The sequence below is a fragment of the Cataglyphis hispanica genome, chromosome 13 (genome assembly GCF_021464435.1).
Source record: "Cataglyphis hispanica isolate Lineage 1 chromosome 13, ULB_Chis1_1.0, whole genome shotgun sequence".
Classification (NCBI taxonomy): domain Eukaryota; kingdom Metazoa; phylum Arthropoda; class Insecta; order Hymenoptera; family Formicidae; genus Cataglyphis; species Cataglyphis hispanica.
The window spans coordinates 2,581,622-2,603,031 of NC_065966.1; the positions used below are offsets into that span (position 1 = coordinate 2,581,622).

The 21,410-nt window shown below is 32.7% G+C and overlaps 1 protein-coding gene across 3 annotated transcripts in view; it reads left to right on the forward strand.

The window, feature by feature from the left end:
* The window catches only part of LOC126853938 (acetylcholine receptor subunit alpha-like 1), a 121,579-nt gene that overhangs the window by 68,609 nt on the left and 31,560 nt on the right, over positions 1-21,410 (forward strand). For all 3 annotated transcript variants that reach the window (XM_050600153.1, XM_050600154.1, XM_050600155.1), the window contains one exon: positions 20,628-20,672. In XM_050600153.1, the coding sequence (XP_050456110.1) occupies positions 20,628-20,672 (45 nt within the window). The remainder of the gene's footprint in view (positions 1-20,627; positions 20,673-21,410) is intronic.

Sequence of the window (21,410 nt, forward strand, 5' to 3'; positions counted from 1 at the left end):
TATATATAATAATATACAATTTTTTTTACGTTAAAAATTAATTTGAAAATAAAGAAAAGGGAGCACTTCTATTTTTTGAATGCTTCTTACTCTAAATTATTTTTTACACGCGGTGAAAGTGTAGATATCGATGTTCGAGCGTCGTCGCACACGGGGTCGTCGAACTCTCCAGTCATTGCAACGATTTTTCTCATCCAGCCGCGACGCGGCTATTGCAGCTCCGCGTCACCTTTACGAGCGCTCGCAACGCGGCAATAATAACGGACATGGAGTGTTGTGTCAGCTACATTATATACACGGGGGTTTGGCTCGTTCCGCGAAGCAACAATCACGACAGCTGAATACTTCTGATTAGCGGCTAGGTACGCTCGTTGATCATGTCGACGTCGACACGCGTTACTCTATTTCTCATTCCGCATCAGTCCGCGACGCGAGATAATGATATTACGCACGCGTAACGCATGAGAATGAGACATTCTGCTTGAATGTTTCGTAAAATTCGTACCAAGAGTTTTGTTTTCGAGTTTTGTGCGAAAGAAGATATTTATATGTTATATTATTTATTGCTGACTGAAATAAATGTGATAGATAAATGATAAACATAATTAAATAATTCAACAAATTCTATTATTTTATTGATTTTCGTTTCTATTATAAAGCCACAAAATTATTTTACTTAATTATTTTTTTATTTATGCGTTTATTGTCTGGCTTTGTAGAAGCAAAAATCAGTGAAATAATCGAATTCGTTGAATTATTTAATTATGTTCATTATTTATCTCTTTTGACATAGAAAAATATATATAATGACATGAGATCTATCGTATGCACGATAATGCATTTTTACAGTTTTTATCAAAATTAAGTTTGTGAATTCACTCAGTAGATCCCATTACATTTTCTGATAAGAAGAAGAGTACATTTAGGTAGCAGTACGTACGGAAGAGCAGGCAGAAAGTTTTGATTCCATTATGCTTTTGCGAAGGTACTCTTTCCATCGCACGACGACTTGTCATATTACATTACATTCTTAATAAAACGAGAGAATTTCTTGGCGACACAACATTAAACCTTGCTTTTATTGCATTTGAACAAAGCATATCGTTTAATGTCGTTTAAATTGTTCGATAAAATATGTATACTATTCCAATATAATAAATTAAAGAAAAAATCAATAGTATAAACGATTTTGAGCTAAAAAAAAAAATTTTTATTAAACAAAAAAATGAACTTTATCTAAAAAGAAATTATAACATAATAAATCTTATTCGTGAAAACATTTTTCTTCAGCTAGTTTCAAACGATTATGACAGAACCCAAAGCCAACCGCGAGATTGTGGTCCGTCACTAAGCTTATTATTGCGCTTTTATCAGGTCGCTTAGCGAATTAATAATTGATACTACACTTCGGTTAGTGACGGCGTTTGATCGCCACACTGCGAGCGTGATTATTATCGCTTTATTTTGTCACCTTTCCCGTTAATTTTCTTTGTGTTTTTATTAACGTCGGATAAGAACATGCGGTCTTTTGTGCGTCAACGTAGCGTACGGAAATTACGATAGGGTCAGAGCTTTATTCCGCTCGATTTCGCGCGATAAATGATCGCGCTCTGAAATATTAAGGATGGGCAGCAATTAAAAACCGACGTTATTTGATCTAATGATCACGCCTTTCTCCCTTTCAAAAAGCATTTAAAATTAACTGAAATATTCTTGCGATATCCGCTAAAATATTATATAGTTTAACAAATTCACGCGTAATTCAGGCGTTTGTTAGTTAGTAAAGGGATATACGAGTTCTCGAAATTCATTTCAGCGTCGACAAATGAAAACGTTATTGTAATTGAATCAAAGAAATATGATATTCTCGGAATTGTGGTTTTTATTGCTGGACGACATCAGCTCTGATTGAATTGTGAGCGGATAAAATTTCATCTCGCGAGATTAACACGCCAATCGAAGAGAAAAGATGTAATTCGAAAGCGGCGCGTATACAATTTCAATGTGCTCGAGAAGATTCGGCGATTTGTGTTTTAAAATAGATAAATGGATTTCGACCGGCCAATACATGCGCTCGTAAGAAGATTAAAAAAATCTGTGAATCGGATGCATCGTTGTGTGGTTTTGTCGATCGCTTGTGTTTTTTGAATATTCTCACTTTGTATAGATTTAACTATTACAAACTCAACCATTTCGCGATTGTAAGGATTTTCATTTTGCCCGAATACTTGTTAAAAGGCGCAAAACGTGAAACGCTTGAATTACGACCTAAGAACCGTAAAATTCTGTTTTGTATAAAATTTATTCGTGCAGCCGGTTTTAATTTCTGTACAGACGGAAAAGTTTAAAAGAAGAATGGAAAAGCTGACATCAATGTTTATTTATTAAATAAGCTGTTTTTCTAGAATAATTTGTACGTGATATTTACGATCTACGTGTATTAATTAATATTCTTCTCTCTTTATCTTTCCATATCGATCGATCGATCAAATTGTATGTTTCTTGATTTAAATATAAATTTATTTTTGCATCTTTTCAATTTTTATCAGCTCCTCCAAAACAGATAATATTCCTTTATCAAAGTTTCAATATTATTGCATATTGCATGGAGAGAACAATCTTCATGAGACAAAGAATACATCAGCCAGAATTGATGTTGTTGTTAACGAAGTAATAATTCATATCGGAATTGATTGTCGAAATCGATCCCCCCTTTGTTCATAGAGCGGTCTGTTCTCGGTTGTTTTTGGTTAAACGCGCGATACCGCGAAACCGACCCAGCGATTTATTTGAAGTGCTCGCGGACAGATGGAAACGATATCGGGAATTTCGAATGAAAGTAGATTCTGATCGGATTGCCGATTGAATAGCGGCCACCGACGGAAGTGGTTTTCCGATATTTAAATATCAGCCAGTCAGAATTTGTACGAACTTGTCAGGCGGGGGAGAATGAGAGGGACCAGGATGAGGGGGCAGCGTGAGCTTCAACAATGTGTGCGCTCATGCCATTGTCCCCTATAAAAAGAAATAGAACTCATATGGGTTGAACATTTCAGATTCCGGAATTGTCTACACCGTTTCACCCATTTTCATTCTTTTGCGCGTATAGCTATGGCAGCAGTTTGCCTACATTCTAGCGACGTTTAACTGTTTACGAACTTAAACTCTATTTTCCTAGTAATATTTCATCTTTTAACTTATCTTTTAAATAAATAAAAAAGTACTCGTATCCCTTTGCTTTGTTAACGCCATTCTTGCCTCTTTGCTGTTTTTATTGTCACTTTTTTTATGGCGTTCACCCAATAATCCCTCATGAAAATACAATTTGATTGAATTAATGGCTAATTAATTTGAGAGGAATTGTCCTCGAAAATATGCAATCGAATATTCAATATTGTTCGCGCAATACATTTTTAAACGTAAATTCTGTCAAATTTGTGTATCATCAACAAACGGTCGATACATTACGATTTTCTATTCCTGGAATTACTCGATTCGATGATTTTCGCATATTATTTTGCACTCTCCAATCCAAAATGATAGATAAATTACATTTGAAAAATATTCAACATGCGAAACGATATGGACATTTCAATCCAAATATAGTGACATTAAAGACATAATTATTGCTCATAAATATCACAAAATAATTTATAACTTTCATCCCTACTCTTATCATTTCGATTTCTACTTTGAATGAATAAATTGCTCAAAACATCTGCTTAGCAAATAAATAGCAGTCGTTAATTGTGGGAATTAATTGCGCGAGTTAATAATCGCTAATTGTTTATAGAGAATGGTCGCGTTTTCTTTCAATATATATCGCGATCACGTTTGTATAACTATAAAAAATAAATATTGAGCATTGTAGCTAATTTGTCGCTACCATGAAATATTTTTTACGCATTATAAAATAAATTTAATAATTAATTACTCCACTCAAAAAATATTATCCCCCAAAAATATTAAATTTAATGTTTATTTTATATAATTATAATAAAAAGTAAAATTAGATTTCTATAATTGTTATGCATATAATTTATATTTGTTATAATATAATAAATTTTTGAATTATAATTAATTAATTAATCAAATTTAACTTTGTAATAATTAATTAATTTTAATTTCTATAATATTCTTATCAATTAACTTGTCAATATTAGCTGATGGAGATAGCGTCTACACTTAAAAGAAACATTAAAAATGTTTGCTGTGTAAGACCGCAAGTAAGATGCAGCAAAAGGCTTCTACGATCGTCGAGACTTTATTGGAACTTCATCTTCGTGCTTAAGAGGCAGGCAACTCAGGATTTATGAGTTTGTAGAACACTTAGGAAACTTAGTCTTAGTAAATGGATTACGGATCCGAGCGCGAAGAGATAGACAGAGAAAGAGAGAGAGAGAGAGAGAGAGAGAGAGAGAGAGAGAGAATATATAAAGTAGGCTTATCTATAATCTGACACACTTATATATCTTCTTAGTGTCGATAGGCACGAATAAATTTATCATCGTCATTCTTAGTTATCGAATTATATTAGGTATTATTTCAACGAAATTTTATTATCTAGCTTTGACAAGATTACAACCACATGATGAATCAGCATTGCTTTAATATTTATATCCTTCAAAGACTGAGAAATATAACATGATATATCAATATAAAATATCACTAATACACACATGCAATATATCTTGTGCAAATTATTAAAAAAGAAGGGAGAATTACAATCATTAAAACCAACAATTTCAATTTTATCTCGATCATGATATATTTTCTCCGTTTTATTTAAATTATTTTAAAATACATCCTCTTTTTTTGCCACTTTTTTTTTTTTTTTATTCGCCATTCGCGAACATAAGTTCTATCCACGTGAGAGGCGAGTGCGTCGAGTAACTAAGGATACGCTCTTATTTACAGAGGGACAAATATAGCGACGCGTATATCTGCGAGTTTCGAGAACTTAGAAACTCCATCTTAATGCTAAACGGCTTATACAACTTGTGCCGGAGATAGAGAGCATAAAGATAACTACGCCCTCGAAGGAAACCATCCGTTTTGCCAATGGCATATATTGTTGGAAATGCAATTTTCGAAAGTGCGTGACGGCGCGCACGCGAGTTACACCGCCAACTTTCGAATAATCGTAATTTTGCGAAGGAATAAGTTTTACGCACTCGTTTTCTATTCCACGCGTATCAAGCAAATTGAACATTTTATTCGCACATGCAGAGTGTAATATATTTTTATTATCTAGTTGAAAAAGAAATTTTACACATTTGATACATCGCAGTTTATATCAGTACACGCGAAATGAGAAGCGAGAAATGAATCTGTCATAAATCACTTCAACATACTACATTATATTACCGAAATTATACGTCAAAAGTTTGAAAATATTTCTCTCTTTGTTTTATTCATCGATTGCTCTAAGAGATTACGAAAGTGGAGTTTAAAGAACGTTGAAACTTCGTTGTTAAATGGCTTATCGGAACCAGCCGAAAGGAAAGAGCGCCGGAGTTAAGCGCACTATTGCCAACTATCTGCTTAGTATGAGGGATCCTTTTAGTAGAGTAAAAACACATTCACACCGTAAAGAACGAGAGCGGTAAAAAAAGCAAACACTACTTTACTTAAGCTCCGATGTTTAACTCTTTTAAAGCAAGTTTGCAAAAGGATTCGCGCTATAATAAGTGAAAGAAACGGAATAAATAATAACGGAGAATAATGGAGTTAACGAGAATTAAGTGATTAGAGAGACCGGGATAATTTTAGTTTTAAATAATGTATCCCAAGGTTTTTTACTTTGAAAATCTTTTTTAGCGCTTATCAAACTTGTAAATCGATGCGATTATTTACATTTATTTTCAGCATGTGGCGATCGACAAACATATGATTAATTCTAACAAAAGTTACTTTATTCAATAATGAGTAACAGATTAGTGATTTCTATTTTTAGAATTATATTTAGTTTTTTCTTTTTTTTTCTTTTAACATTACAATTATTTAATTATATATCTGAATTATTTATAAAGAAATGAAATACAGTATGAAGAGATAAAATGTTTTGACAAAACATGCAGATAACATATAATGAAAGTTTTAATCACATCAATATATTACGATGCAATATTTAAAATCAAGTTAGTTAGCTAATTTATTTCTCAAAATTTCATATTTTTGTGTATTTGCTTTTGTTCATTTACATGCTAAATCCACTCTTATGTTTGTTGTACGTTCAAATTTTTATCGAGGGGATAAAATTCAAAAACAAAATGTTATATAGTGAATGTATCAGTTTTGAATATCTTTCTCTTTACACAAATGCACGATGTGAAGATAAAAATAGAATAAGTGATATGGATGTTGCACGAACATACACGTGGGTTGCGATGGCTGACAATGCAAAGTAGCACAGTCCACCCAAACTGCTACGATTTTATAGGAAGTAGGAGAGAAAGAGAGAGATGGTCCCGTCGGTGACAACTCGCAAATTGCTTTCCTTCGAGCGAAACGATACGCGCACAGATCGTTCTTTTTCATCTTTGACCGACACCACTTTGACGTCGTTGAATTTTCAACCGCGACGACGGTAGAGGGTTTCCTGCTTTTCGTCGCTTTCCTCTAAAGGCTTCGGGATATATCGTTTCCCTCGTCTTGTCGTATCTCGGCCAAGTTTGTCCGCAAGTCAAACTGTCAGGATCGATTGAAAGTTCGCTGCGAGCATTCGCTAGACAATTCTCAAGGATGGGAATTGACGGTGGCGTGTCGTCGTGATCCCGAATATGGCAGAAGGTTCCCTACGCCGGTAAAGAGAGTACCGAAGTCTCGCCCAAGCGTGATTGTCTTGGAAAATGTAAGACGAAGGAAAGGAGCCCGACTGTCGTCGGAGTATCGATTTATCGAATTTTTCTCGTTTAGCAAAGACATGGATTATAGATCATAATTCTTTTCGACCGTAATACTCTTTCGTCAGTTTAAGTGATAAGAACCGTCGCGCAGATTGCTCGTGAAAAATGTATCGTTAAGTTTCTACAAAGTATCTGTGTTCCAGATTCAAACCCGCGAACGTTAAAATGTTAGGCAAAAAGATTTTACCATAATCCTTTTTTTTTTTTATTTTGATCCGTGACTGACAATGAGTATTACACTCTGATACACACATACTCAAATTTGCACACATATATTCTTTTGTCGCGGGAAATTAAGTGAAAATTTTATGGATTGCGAAGTGAGATTTTGTTCGATGAGAATCGAGGTTAATAATTATAATGGGACGATAATGAAACCATTGCGATCGAAGCGTGTAATTAACAACTTTACAGGAAAATCACAAAAAACTTTTCTGGTTACATGGAACGAACGTTTTCCGGAGTAAAATAAGAAATTATTTTTATTGCGTACATTTTTTACTTATTATACATCTGATTATGTTACTACAATATAATCTGATAGTATTAAAGTTTAAAAATTGAAGCTGTCATTCATATATTAAAAATCAATTTTCCCGATAGAATGACGAGATGCTCGACATTAACAAGTCGCAGATCAAAATTTGTCTATGATAATGTAGACATAGGTGGAGCATCGGAATACAATAGAGTTCGGAAATGAAGAATAAAAGGGAGATGAGAAAATAGCTGTGCAGACTGCGCGCGTGAGAAAAGCGAGGACGTCAAAGGACTTAGCCGATTGGGTCGCCGAACGCAATTAAAACTTTTCTACTTCCACCAGTTAATTTGTCTTTGTTACTGGCGTGATAGTGTCGCACTACCTTTTGTTATGAAACGCCGTTTATTCGATCTGCTTTTTCTGCCTGCTGTAAACTCAGCAGCCGTTCCTACACTTTGACAACTGAATATTCTACCAAAGGCGAAATTGAACACGAAAAGACTGAAACTCTTATCGATTCCTTGTTTATACAAAACTGTATGAAACAACGAAATATTGTCACATGATACATAAAGCATCGTTCTATTATAAGTTTCATTTAGTTATTTTTATTCAGATTGCAATAATACGTTCGTTTAAAGTTGATTAATCGACGGATATATACTTTTAACTTAAATGATTGTGAGTACAAATGTTTATAATTACATATCTCTTTTTCTTTCTTTCTTTTTCGCTCACTCGCTCGCTCGAAAAAATATATATTTTACAACATCATATAATAAAAGTTTTACGCGTCTGAAATTATAAATTTTATAATACCATATATATGTCAATTATATATATTAAATTTTCGAATAAATTTATATAGGAAACGTTCCGTAAATATATTATAGATGACATTTAAATTATAGATTATATATTCACATATATATGTATTTATTTATTAGTCTAGAAAAATGATTGAAATTATTGAAGTTATGAAAGTTTATGGATTTAATTAAATTTTCAATAATTTTTCTTTGAAATTATTAATTATATTTATTTGCTAGTTATTTATTATATATTGTAATGCTTTGGATATAAATTTGAATCAGGGAATATTCAAATAAACGTAAGATATTAAATTACAAAGTTTTATGATATTTAAAGTGAAATGTAATAAGAGATAATGCGAAGAAATTATAAAAAAAAATATGTATTAATATACATTTACAGCAATCACATATTCTATATAAGTAGGATCGAAATTAATATCAAAAACTATTTTTATATTACATTTACATTGGTCGGTAGAGTTCAAGTTTTTTTCTCACATTTCGTAGAGCCTTTTTTTTATTCATGGCGCAGCTGTCAGTTGCTTTCGGTGACGGCTGGTCTTTCGAGAAGTCCTGAATATTCGCGAAGAGTGTTTTGATGTAGAAGCGATAAAAGCAGAATCAGCGAAGAGCAGAAAGTTCGGACGCGCCAGATGGCTGTCTTTTCTTCAGTCCACTCTCTTTATGGGTCCGCAAGGGTTCTTGTCAACGACACGTTCAAAAATCGCTTAGCTTCACTAGATAAGCGGTCGATAAAGGATGAACCGGGCTGACATACGACGTAACATCCGTTCTTATTCGCCGCTATTCGATTTTTTTCTACGGCACAGTTTGATGAAAGGCCATTTGCGGTCTGCGGTCTTTGGACAGCTTTTTACGTCCCCAGATAACCAGAATCTCGGGTCGGTCACAATCTCCTGAAGGTTGGGATTATGAGTCCGAAACGACCAAAGGATACTAGATTATTTTTTATTATTTTTTGTCCATCGTTTACTCACGCGCAAATTTATATAAAAATGGTAAATGATTGATTTAAATTATTAATTTTGCGTAAAGATTCAGGAAAAAACAATCTTATAGCGGGATGTGTTGCTCGGTGATAATGATAACGCGAATCGTACGAAATTGAAAAAAAAAATACAATTGTACCTAAGACTTCACGTTCAAGCACGAGAAAATTATAAATGCTATATCTCCTGCACCGAGACATATACAAAGAATTCTAATAACATGTATAAATCGATACCGGAAATAGAAATGCGCCTGTGTTTCCCAGTAACGACAACGACATTCTTTCGTTTCCTTCTCTTTCTTTACGATTCGTATCACGATTTCGTTTTCAGACGCCGGCGTTCTCTCTCTCTCTCTTTCTCTCTGTACGGTAAAAGGAATTCTTATAGCTCCTCCACGATGGAAAAGAACGCGAATGGCAGACTTTTCCTCTTACGTTCCGACAAGCCGTGCTCGATTTGTCAAAGGATGGCCGTCGTTCCTGACGTAAATAAATCCGCACACACCTTCTACGCTTTTACAATCTTATCATGTTCGCGAAACTCATTACGCGGACGGTTTAAACGAGCTGGGTATTCGCGTTGGCTACAGCCTCGCCGTATTTCCAGATCTCATTTACAGCTAGTCTCGTTCTATCTTTATTCAAGAGATCACAGTCGAAAGATGAAAGAAAAAAAGAAAGCTTCGTGCTGTTAAATGTAGGATTTAAAGTCGTTTAATTATTCCGACAATTTCTTTACGCGTTTGACATGAAGAAAGATTTTATGTACAGAAAATCAGTCTTAATTTTGTTAGAGAAATATTATAAATCATAAATTTATAAATATATATTAAAAATTAATACTACATAAAATTTTTGCAATTAAATTCATTAAAAGCTTAATTGTACAGGATATCTTCAAATTAATGGTACAATTGAAAAGGAAATGATTTCTCGCGAAAAAATAAATTGAAAATGTAATCTAGTTCTCTCGTAAGCAACTTTATTTAAAAAAATTGACTTTTTATAAAACATATTTTAATGTATATTTTTATAGCCATTAGTGAGACGATTTCGACGACACATAACATAATCACGTTGAAAATAATTCAAGTTAAAAAAACATAAAAATATTATTAATTTTTTAATCTTCTAAATTGACTTTCTCGAAAATAAAATAAAAAATTATTTTCTTCTTTTTACTTATATTTCATCAGTAATTGTTCCAGTCTCGATTGTAATACCAGTTCGGAGATACCTATATGTAAGAATGATAAGATTAAGAAGTTTTGAATAATGTACCCGCGCAACTAACATACACTGTACTTAAGCTAACAAATCTAATTCGTATCAGATGACGCAAAGTAACGTCAGAACTTCTACTTACAGTTTTAATACTCGAGATGGTGGGAACCGTCTAATATGTACGTATGAGTTGGTTACGTATACTCTTCAGTAATTCAAGCATCTCGAAAGTTTGTAGGAGGTATAGTTTACTCTTGTATAATGCATATTGATTACTTTATTGGATCTTAAGTGGATGCTTAAATTTAACAACGTTCTTAAGGGCGTCGATATCTTTATCAATACAAAACTTCGTATTTCGCAGCACATTATATACATTATGGGGAGGAGAAAAAAAATATATATAAGAGAAAATATTTATGATAAGTAATTATATCATAATAAGAATATATAATAAGAAATTAATTGCGCATTAATCAACTTATATATAATTTGCATTATTAAAGTAGATATGTTTATTTATTTTGATTTTTCTTATTATTAGTCAAGATAATTATTTTCGGATATTTCCTCGTTACGAGTTTGCGACAATAAATAATTATAACTAGAAATGCACTGTGTTACAATGAATAATTTCAATGTTGCGTTTTTCTTTATTCTCTTTGTTCCCTTATTTCCGCTGGCTTTCGCGCGTTCCCGTGATTTCCCTTTTCTCCGTTAAGCGCATGTTTGCTCTTTCGAAGCTTTATTAGTTTCTTAACCCACTTTTAAACAATGCGCGGATACATGGGGTGGCTCGAAGTTGATGCTGTTCCTCAACAGTGTTTCGTAATTTTCCATAAGTAAGGCTGCACCATCGCTTACATACAACTGTTCACGAACTTGCTGAGATTAGAATCGCGATAATGTAAATCCTTGGTCTTCTTTCGCGTATAAATTCTCAGTATTGTAATATTGCAAAAATTCGAATAATCGGCCCTATCCGATTCTGCTATTTGTTCTGCAAGTAACCACAAGTTTTTGGAGATCACGTTGTCATTTAGAAATATCTATTATAGAAATATATTATATCTGCTGATGCCAGCAAAACCATTATTCCATTTTTATCCATTCAATTTATTACAGTTTTAAGAAGATTTTAGCACAATTTTAATTTAAAATTTAATTAGAAAATTACGACTTTTAGGTGGAAAAAAGTTGCAATAAATGATGATCTAGCAGCTAGCTTAATATTTTTACCGAAGAAAAACCGGCTCCAAGTGTCTCCTTTAAAATTTCTTCATTCATTTTGAATCAAATTACTCTAATATTACGTAAAATAATTAATTAAAGCGCAATGTAAATCTATTTTTATCTCCGATAGCTTGTACGCGTTTAGCATATTCCTATTACCGACAACCGTGGCGGTGGAACTGGAAATATCCTGAAGTCTTAGGGGGTTGAACTCAAATAAGACTAAAAGACGCGAATAATGGTATTCTCTCTAAGTTCGTTTTCCAATTCCACCAACCTCCAGCGTCCCAGAACAATTCCTTTGTTCTTTTGTTGAATTTCTCCGAGGTATCGTTAAAGCTACACTCCGGAAGCGTCGTCAAGTGAAAAATACACACACACATACAGGCACGTATGTATATTTACGCACGAATACACATCTACACAGATATTGACATTTTAACCGAACGAATTAATAAGAGCGAGGAGAGACGTGAAATAAAATATCAGAATATTGTAAACGACATTGAAAAAGATAGAACGCGCGCGGATAGGAATAAATATAAAAAATAATGAAGAAGATAAACGTGGAGGAGAACGAATGAAGACAATAGCAATAAAAAAATGAATAAAATGAATAATGAGAAAGAAAATAAATCATTTTATTTGTTCACTGCTAGTAGCCCTTTCAGATAGAGATTTTTTTTCATCAAGAGAATATAATCTTAAAGATATGCAATTCAAGCTAAAGATATAATTTTAAGCTTATTTTAAATAATCTACAATATAATCCGTGGCAAAAATTTTAGAATAGAATTTTATTTCTAATTTTATATATTATATAATGTAATAGAGAAAACGAAAATTATTTCAATAATTAAAATTCGAAAAATAAAAAAGATTAAAACGAAAGTGAGAGATAGGTACGTCAAATAAAGAATTACAGATAGAAAAGAAGTGCTTCGACGCTATAATATATCCATTTCCTTCTTCGTCTCAAGAGAGGGAGAGCTCGATTCAAGTTCTCTGTTTTCTCTCGACATCCAATTTCCATGCCATTAAAGAGAAGCTGTCCCACACATGCGAACGGATTCTCGCGCGCGGCATCTTTTCTCTAAACCATGTTTAAAAGGAGTCATCCGTTATATGTGATCGAGATAACGTTATCAAGGACGATGAGCGATATCTTTTGGATAACGATGCACGGTCGCTTTGAATATGACCGTGCTTTACGGACAAGTGGACGTGGCAGCGGTTTCAATAACGAGCTTTCAAGCCACGTTGCATTAAATTATAGTTGCACGAGCAGATTGAGGTGATTAATAAGCCGCGCAACAAAGCCTTCGCGCCTTGATGCAACATAACGATGGAGTGAAAGGGGAGAAGAAATTTTGACATTTATCGATAGTATATCCAGACTTTGCACTACATTCATGATTACCATATTCATTTTCGCTGCCTCGTGACATATTAAGTGTATTGATTTATACATTTTGTTCACAAAAACTAAAATATTATAAAACTAATTTAGTTAGTTGTCTAATTAATCTTGGCTGAATGGAAAATCGAAATTAGCGAGAAAATTTTTTTTTTTTTCCGTTAGCAAGTTTTTAAAATAATAATAAAGACAATGTATGTTAAATATTATATGTCTTTAGTTTAGGGCTTGTGTTTTTTATGAATATTTTTATTTATCATTAAGTTTTTTTTTTTTTTTAGGAAACGAGTCCAATATCCACGTTTTAAATATTGTTATTTCTAAAATAAATTTACAAGTAAGAAGATTAAAAAGATTTTTAATGTTGTAATGTGTCCAAAATATTACAAAAACTACTTAGATCCTTTATATGTTTATTGTTTAAATCTTGTTTGTCGTAAATTTAGAAACGATGAATAATTTAAATTGCGGTAAAATTTTGACAGAAAAAGGAAGAGAAAAAAAATGGACTTTCTAAATAGTGCTGTATAAAAAAAGCACATATTTTATACACCGACATATTAAATTGAGTAATGTACTAAGAAATTGGAAAAATGTATTGTTTGTTCAAAATGTTCTTTGAGGATATGAAAAAATACGATATAACATTGTATTCGTGCAACGTGTTGGCTCGATGATACGTGCGAACGATACATCATCATCCGCGTGGCAAATGGCGGGTGTAAAACTGTTTTCGCTGCAGTATTGGTTATTAAAGAGGTACGATGAATGCGAATACAATGACGTTGGATAGGGTTGATAAACGATGTTAATAATCGAGCGAACGGGCGAGTAACGTAAAATCGGATTACACGACGAAGCAAATTTTCCTTTGTGGCACGCGTAGCGTGAAATATGAATTGGGGTGTTGGCTTGTAACGATTACTGCCATCGTCATCGTGTGTGGCACGATTGTCAATAAAGAAAAAGAGTTATATCAGCGTAACGTCGGTCTTTTTTTCGTCGCGATGGCTGATGTTGCGAACCAACTGACACAATTGGAGATCGGTTTTTAATACACGACCAAGCAAACAGCGCACATACATGTTTTATACTAGTGTCTCTTTGTAGATGCCTTGCTTGAAAGTAACCGAAATCGATTATTCTTTCAAGAATTATTGTTACTCGATTCTCTACGATAGTAAATCGCTAGTTTTTCCCGTTTGAACAGCATGACAAAGCTTTGCGATCAGCAATAACCCTGGCTATTTCTGAGCAGAATATTCGAAATCTGAGTCGAAAAGATTTTTCCTTTTCTTTGAACTATAATTCTTCCTCTAAATTAGCTGAGAGTGTTCGAGGGTTTCGTGCCGCTTATCTCTTGATTTGCCCTTCTTTCTAGCTGCTACGCTCGCAAGCCAACGAACATTGTTTTCTTTACGGACAATCGAAGGATCTGGGAAAGCTGAAACTGAGGCATCTAGATGCTATCGTGCTATTTCGAAAAGTCTCCGCGCTAAATTCCGACTAGTCATTTGTGGAATCGTGGTATCCGCATCTCTGTTTGGTAAATTAACAAAATTTTATTTGCACGCAAGTTAATTCAATCGCGCTTTAATCCACGTAAAGAGAGCGGCTTCGCTAACTCGGGTGACTCGATAAATGCCTACGAAACTATGTCGCTTAATGAGCAAAGTTTATGAATTTTTGCCGTAATGAACCTTCCGCGGTTGGCTGCGCTTTTAACTTTTCACACTTTAATAACATACTAGATACGTATTATGTTATCCAAGATGATGTAAGAGCAGCACAAACACTTGCGCTGCAATAGTATTAGCGCGCGGAAAACTCATTTATTTTCTATTCTTTATTTATAACTTTCGAAAATTATGAAATTCTTCTGCGAGTCTTTCGAAATGTCGAGCTTTTTGATTATCACAATCACTTGCGCTCGCGTAGCGAAATCTTTATAATGCGTTAAATACAGATATATATATATATATATATATATATATATATATATATATATATATATTAAATTTCAGATTAGTGAGGTTTCGCATCTCATAAAGTTTGATTACACACGTGAGCAAGCCATTTTGCCATAGCATGTTCTTTTACGTCTATCCATTATTTCGCGTTTTTTTTTTTTTGTTCTGGTTAGACAGATTCAATCTTTGATTTTTTTTCTTTCGAGATAATAAAAATTCTCGCAGATTGAAAAAGAGAGATAGATGTACGCCTAGCATTGTTCTTTTAATAGCTTGCGTCAAGCTATAAAGAGGAACATCCCTTTCTCCATCGACGTTCTCATAAATTCTTGTCACGCAGAAGCGATCCTAAGGGATAACGACGTTAAATGCTGCCAAAGCTTCACGCTATCAATTGCGAACGTTGCGCTTTCCTCGCGATTCTCTCTTCTCTACGTGGAAAGTCGCTCCTTCCAGAAAAAAACTGCGAGAAAAAGGTGCGAGGAAAACATGTGACTCGCAAGCTCGTCGAAAAAGAATTTTATCTTACGTTTAATTTCTTTTCAGATCATTTAGCGTCAATTGATTAGAACGAAAACCAGTTATTTATTAAAAATGAATTTTATTTGTATTAATATTTTCTTTTATATTTGAAATATATTTTAAAATAATGATCGCGTAATTATTTGGCAATAATATTATTATTTTTTAATCCAAATTAAGGACGCGACGTGAAAAATTACGGACGATATCTATAAATATATTATATATTATTGATGCCATTCTAAGATTCTCTGTTTCGCAATACGCTGTGTGTGTCAGTGAAATCCGTCTTATCCTCATGGAGGAATCAAATTCTTGCGAAGGAAGTAGTAAGGCAACATTGTTCGAAAATGCTTCTCGAAACTTTGTAATGGAAGGATTCTGTATTTTTACTATCTTTATTTTTACTATTGTTCGATGCTGCAAATATGATTTCATTTCTTGCTTCATCAAGACGAGCAAGAGTTCTCAGTTCCTGCTTTACCTTTCTTCGCGTACATTTCTCTTTTTTTTGCCATTAAATCGACGATATGTTACAATCTTACGTAACTTCCTTACAAATTTTTCGCGTACTTCGATTGCACGCGGCATGCGATCGTTTCCAACTATTCGCGCAAAGTTTCGAGTTTCATTTCGAAAACTTTCTGTCGACGCATTCACTAGAGATTTTCTTGTGTAAGTGTGCGAGTTACAATCGAAGGTTAAGTGTTACGGAGTTTAGGATAGTTTGAGTATAGAATTCGCATAGTAACTAGCGTACTTTACGTCGGATAAAATTAATTCACTTACGCTAAGTGATTTGATCTATTAAATATATATTAATTAAATTTTAATCGTTAACTGTTAATCGTATAATAAAGATCATAACGCGCAACTAATGCTATTACAAAGCGTAAATAATTACAATAATTCGATAAATAACATAATCTCGTAGATATTAATCAAAAGCGATAAAATTAATTTGAACGAGGAAGAAGAATTTAAAGTTTAGGGAAGTTAAGGATAAGAATTTATTTCCTGGATATCGAGTTTTCGATTTTATAATATTGAGAAAAGGCAAATTAAATTGCAAATTCGAAAGTTTAACCTTCTTTTTCATCATTGTATAAAATCCTAAAAGATATGTAAATCTCTCTCGAGGATATTTCTAGCTGTGTTTTTTTTATTTTACTTTTTTTTAATATTATTTATTTATTGCATGAACAAATGTAATTTGACCTATGAATAAATTTAATGTAAATTTTAATCATTAAATATTAGTCAAGATTATATAATGCGTAAATAATGTCCTGTAATTGCAGAATGTAAATAATCACACATATTATATATTGATAAATAATAATAATAATATACAGATATTAATCGGAAGCGGCCTGTTCAATAAAATTCAGCACGAGTATAATTTTATTCGTTACTCGAATAAAACGCTCACGTTTGTATGTTTGCATACAGAAGTAGTACGATATGTAATGGAGTTTACACGAAAAGATAAACATTAAAATATTTTGCGTCCAGCGCGAAAGAATCATTTTATGCTTCTATTTGGCTGTTATAATAATACATGATTTGATGACATAAATTTTTGAATGCCTACGAATGTATACCTGCGATACGGCCTATATATAATAATTGAGCGATAAATCATGTACGCTCATAAAATCTCTAATTGGTATGCGCGTAATTATCATTTTGAATTAAAAAATTTTAAACCAACATTATCTTATCAACAGCTACAATCAGATCCAGTGTCAAATTTTGCATACATCTCGATTATTTTTTTTACGTTATTCTAATTTTGCCTCAAATAATACAATATATTGAATTATATTAAATCAAACGTATACGTGTGTATACTTGAATTATCAAGAGATAAAGATAAAGATTAGGTAAAGATTATTTTAATTCGTCGTTAACATGTTTTTTTTAGTTAATTATATATTTATAAATTTATATTGAGCTCTATTAATCATTTAGATTTACGTTTCTTATTATATCAAATCTACAGTAAATTACAACATATCGTTTTTCTACAGATTAAAACAGTGGAGAATAATACATTATTGAATCACATTTGATGGATGTTCAATAATAAAATCTTTACAAATTATATATATATATCAATCTTTGCATCGATCGAATCAACAACATCGAATTCGTAATTTTTCAATAAAACAATATGTTAGCTAATCTTACGCTTCTGGGATTATTGATATTTACAATTGTCTGTTTGTTTGAATTCCGGATATTTTTTCTATCGGCACGATGAAAATGTATCGATTACTTTTGATTCTCGAGAACTACACCATTGTTATGTGCAGTAGTACATGCGACGTTAACGACACCGTTTAAAACGTTTGCGTGTAAAATCGCGGTATCGTGATTTTTCGCGATAAATGGGACATTTCGCCTTTCAGCGAAAAATGCTTACAAAGAAGAGGTCCGTCAAGATTTAAAGAAAAAATATTGCGTTCAGTTTATACGCGCCAACTATCAAACTTTTATGTCTGCTGGTGAGAAAGATCTTTTCCTTTTTTTTTTTTACTAATCGTAAAATCTATACAGCTTGAAATCACTTGGAATTTATTTTCTTTTAATAAAAATCTTGAATAAAGATCTTCTGTCAATATTATTTTTAATTATTATAAACAAAGGAATAAAATAAGTTATAGAAGAAGTGAAAATTTATTATGACAAGTATAATTGACAGAAGCTTGATGTATTTATTTTAGAGTTGTCAAGGAATCTAGAATTAAAAATTGGACACGCACACACACACACACATACATATAAAATACTGATTTTTTTTAAATTTGATAAATATTGTTATTTTTGTTGGCATTACATGATTTTGTGTATTACTCTCGCTGCGCGCGAGAGTTTGAATCGCATTATCATCTAAGATAATTGTTCACTTAATTCTATCGCATTATAATTATAATGACATATGTAATGTTTCAAAGCGATCGCAACGATACGTAATGTCCGGTTCGGTGGCCGTAATTACTAAACGCGGTCACGATATCCACTTGTCGCGCTTTCAGGGATGCAGGTCCCGTCCGTATCCGGAATATATACGAACATTAATATGGTTGAGTACGAAATCGTAATCGCGCTCACGTTCACGAGGGCTCCTGTTATTATCACTTAGCTATTACGCGTCGCGGACGATCGTTGATGCCGATATATTTGATTACACAGCCGTGACTATCCGTTACACGCTTAGCGTGCCGTTCTCGTCCGCTTCTCGAGTTTGCGCGCGTGCGGCGCGATAATTGCTAATGATACGCTTGCCGAGAGAACTTTAAGCGTGTCGTGTGTGAACCGCCATCGCGTAGAGGACAACGATAACAGTTGCCATTAATCCTGAAGCGCATCGCTGCGCGGTGAAAATAATGCCGCCGTTTTGTTTAATTTAATATGCTACCGATTATTTCAGCACGCGCGAGTTTCGGCGGTAGTTTTTACAGAATTTATTTTAGTTTGTTTTATTTGTTTGATGATATATGTATGCTTAATATATATACCATTACATTTTCGACTTTTCACTTCGAAATACTGATATAGTTTCACTAACAAATCAATCGAAATTCGCTTGGCGATCTTTTTAATGTAAAAAATTAATTATATTATTATTTGAGATTTATTTTATCCAAATACCTTACCAAATGTCCAAACTGTTAAAGATTTAGTACTAGACTTTATATATTTATAAGTCTTGTTAAATATTTAAATTAAAAATTAAAAGTAACGACAAATAAAATTATATATATATATATATTTAAAAATAGTTTTTAGAAAAAAATTAATTTTTTTTTTCAAAAGAAATTGTCAAAATCTATATCGTGTGCATACAACACTCAACTGACATGATTGCATGTAAATTCTCATAGTGTTAAGAATGCATAAAATTTTTTATCTTTACAATTTAGTTTTCTTTTTAATCAAAAACTAGAAATTTTAATGCTAAGATAAGCCTCGAATCCCTCCAGCCAGTGCTAAGTGAATGTCATATTTCTCCCCTCGTGATCTAACCGAGATTTGCATATCCGACGTGAAACTCGGGCGGTGACTATTGACGACGATAGGACTGATTGCGGGACTATAATCGTTATCGCGGAGGACATTAACGTTTCACAGTTAACATAACTGTAGTGGTTCGGCGATCTACGATTCCCTCACGTAGCGCGGTCCGTCTGCCCAGAGCTTGACACTTACTACTGCCGTGACCGCGGGATAGCCACGATGCCTTACCTGCTGTCAACATTATCGTATTGTATTACTAGTGGTCGGCCGGCCAGATCCTAGCGCTTGTCAATGACTACTGATATGGAGGTGCGGCTCAATGCCGAGAGCTGTAACTACTGTAATGTTCGTTGACGTTCTATTGGTGCAATCGGGGAATCTATTGACCTGCATGCAGCACTTGAGAGCCAGATAATAATTATTATCTCGCGTGACTTATTCAGTAGTTCGTATTGTGAAAAATTAATTTCTCTAAAGTTTCTTTAAATTTTAACTATGTATAATCGAAATATGATATCCAGATATCTATGTAAAAAATACACTTATTTTATTTATTTTTTATTTTTATGCAATTTAGTTTTAGAGTAATATGTTGTTATGATATACAATTACTTTAACGAGTTTTATTCTTATCGAGTACGATTCTTGTGTTAAGAATATTTAATTACTCAAAAATGATATATGGAGACGGCGAATGAAGAGGACACGTTTTGTCTACGAGACAACGTTTTGTCTCCTCGGAAGAAGAATAATATATAGATATATTTAGATGTATATTCGAAAATATATCTGAGATTTCAGTGTAGAAAATGAATGTACTCGATGGCGGAATGATTTATTGGGATCTTCGCGAGCGCACTTTAAGAGTCTCTTTCGTCTTTCTCTTTTGTTTCTCTTGTTGTTCTCTAGTATCATTCTAGTATCTCGAAGAACCAATAAATCCGTCTCTGAGTAACCAGAAACGAAGTAGGATAACGCTTTCTAGAGATCGCATGCTCATCCTCTTCTGTTTTCTTTTTCAGAACCTGAAGAACCAGATCATGACGACAAATGTTTGGGTGGAACAAGTAAGTAATTGTTTTTTTATGTATATCAAGTATTTAAGGGAAACATGTACGTAAAGCGTACAGATGATATTTTCTATGTGTGACGTAATCTTATTATTTATAAAATTGTGTATAATTATGCACAAATAAAAGTATAATTAATTAAATAATAATAAAAATTAAAAAATTTATTCTCTAAATAATAAAATTTTACATATATCAAAATTTTACGATAAAAAGATACGGTTAAAAAAAATAATATTGATGTAAACACAAGTTTTGATTTAAATTAAGTAAATGCAATATTTTATGAATATTGCCTTTTTATATTTCTAGCTAATAAATAAATTATGTTAATTGTATATTTACGTTTGTGTATTTATTTTATTATTTTATTTATTGCTGTTAAAATAATTATAATTATCACCATATAATTAACGTATTTATATTAATGTATCTCTAGGATTATTGAACGATTTGAGCTTATCATATTTCTATAATTAATTAGTAATTAATTTAGGAATTTAATAAAATATGCAAGAGATATGCTTTCTTTCGCGAATTATTCGCACAATATCGATTTGATAATATTTAGCATTATTGATGCTTCCTTTGCAAAGCATAGAATATAATTATGTTATTATTAATGTAAATCATACACATTATTTTTAATGTAAAAATTTGTAACTTTTCATAATTAAAAAAAAATACTGTTCCTTATTTTGTACATGACAATTGTTTTATCGGAAGATATTGAGA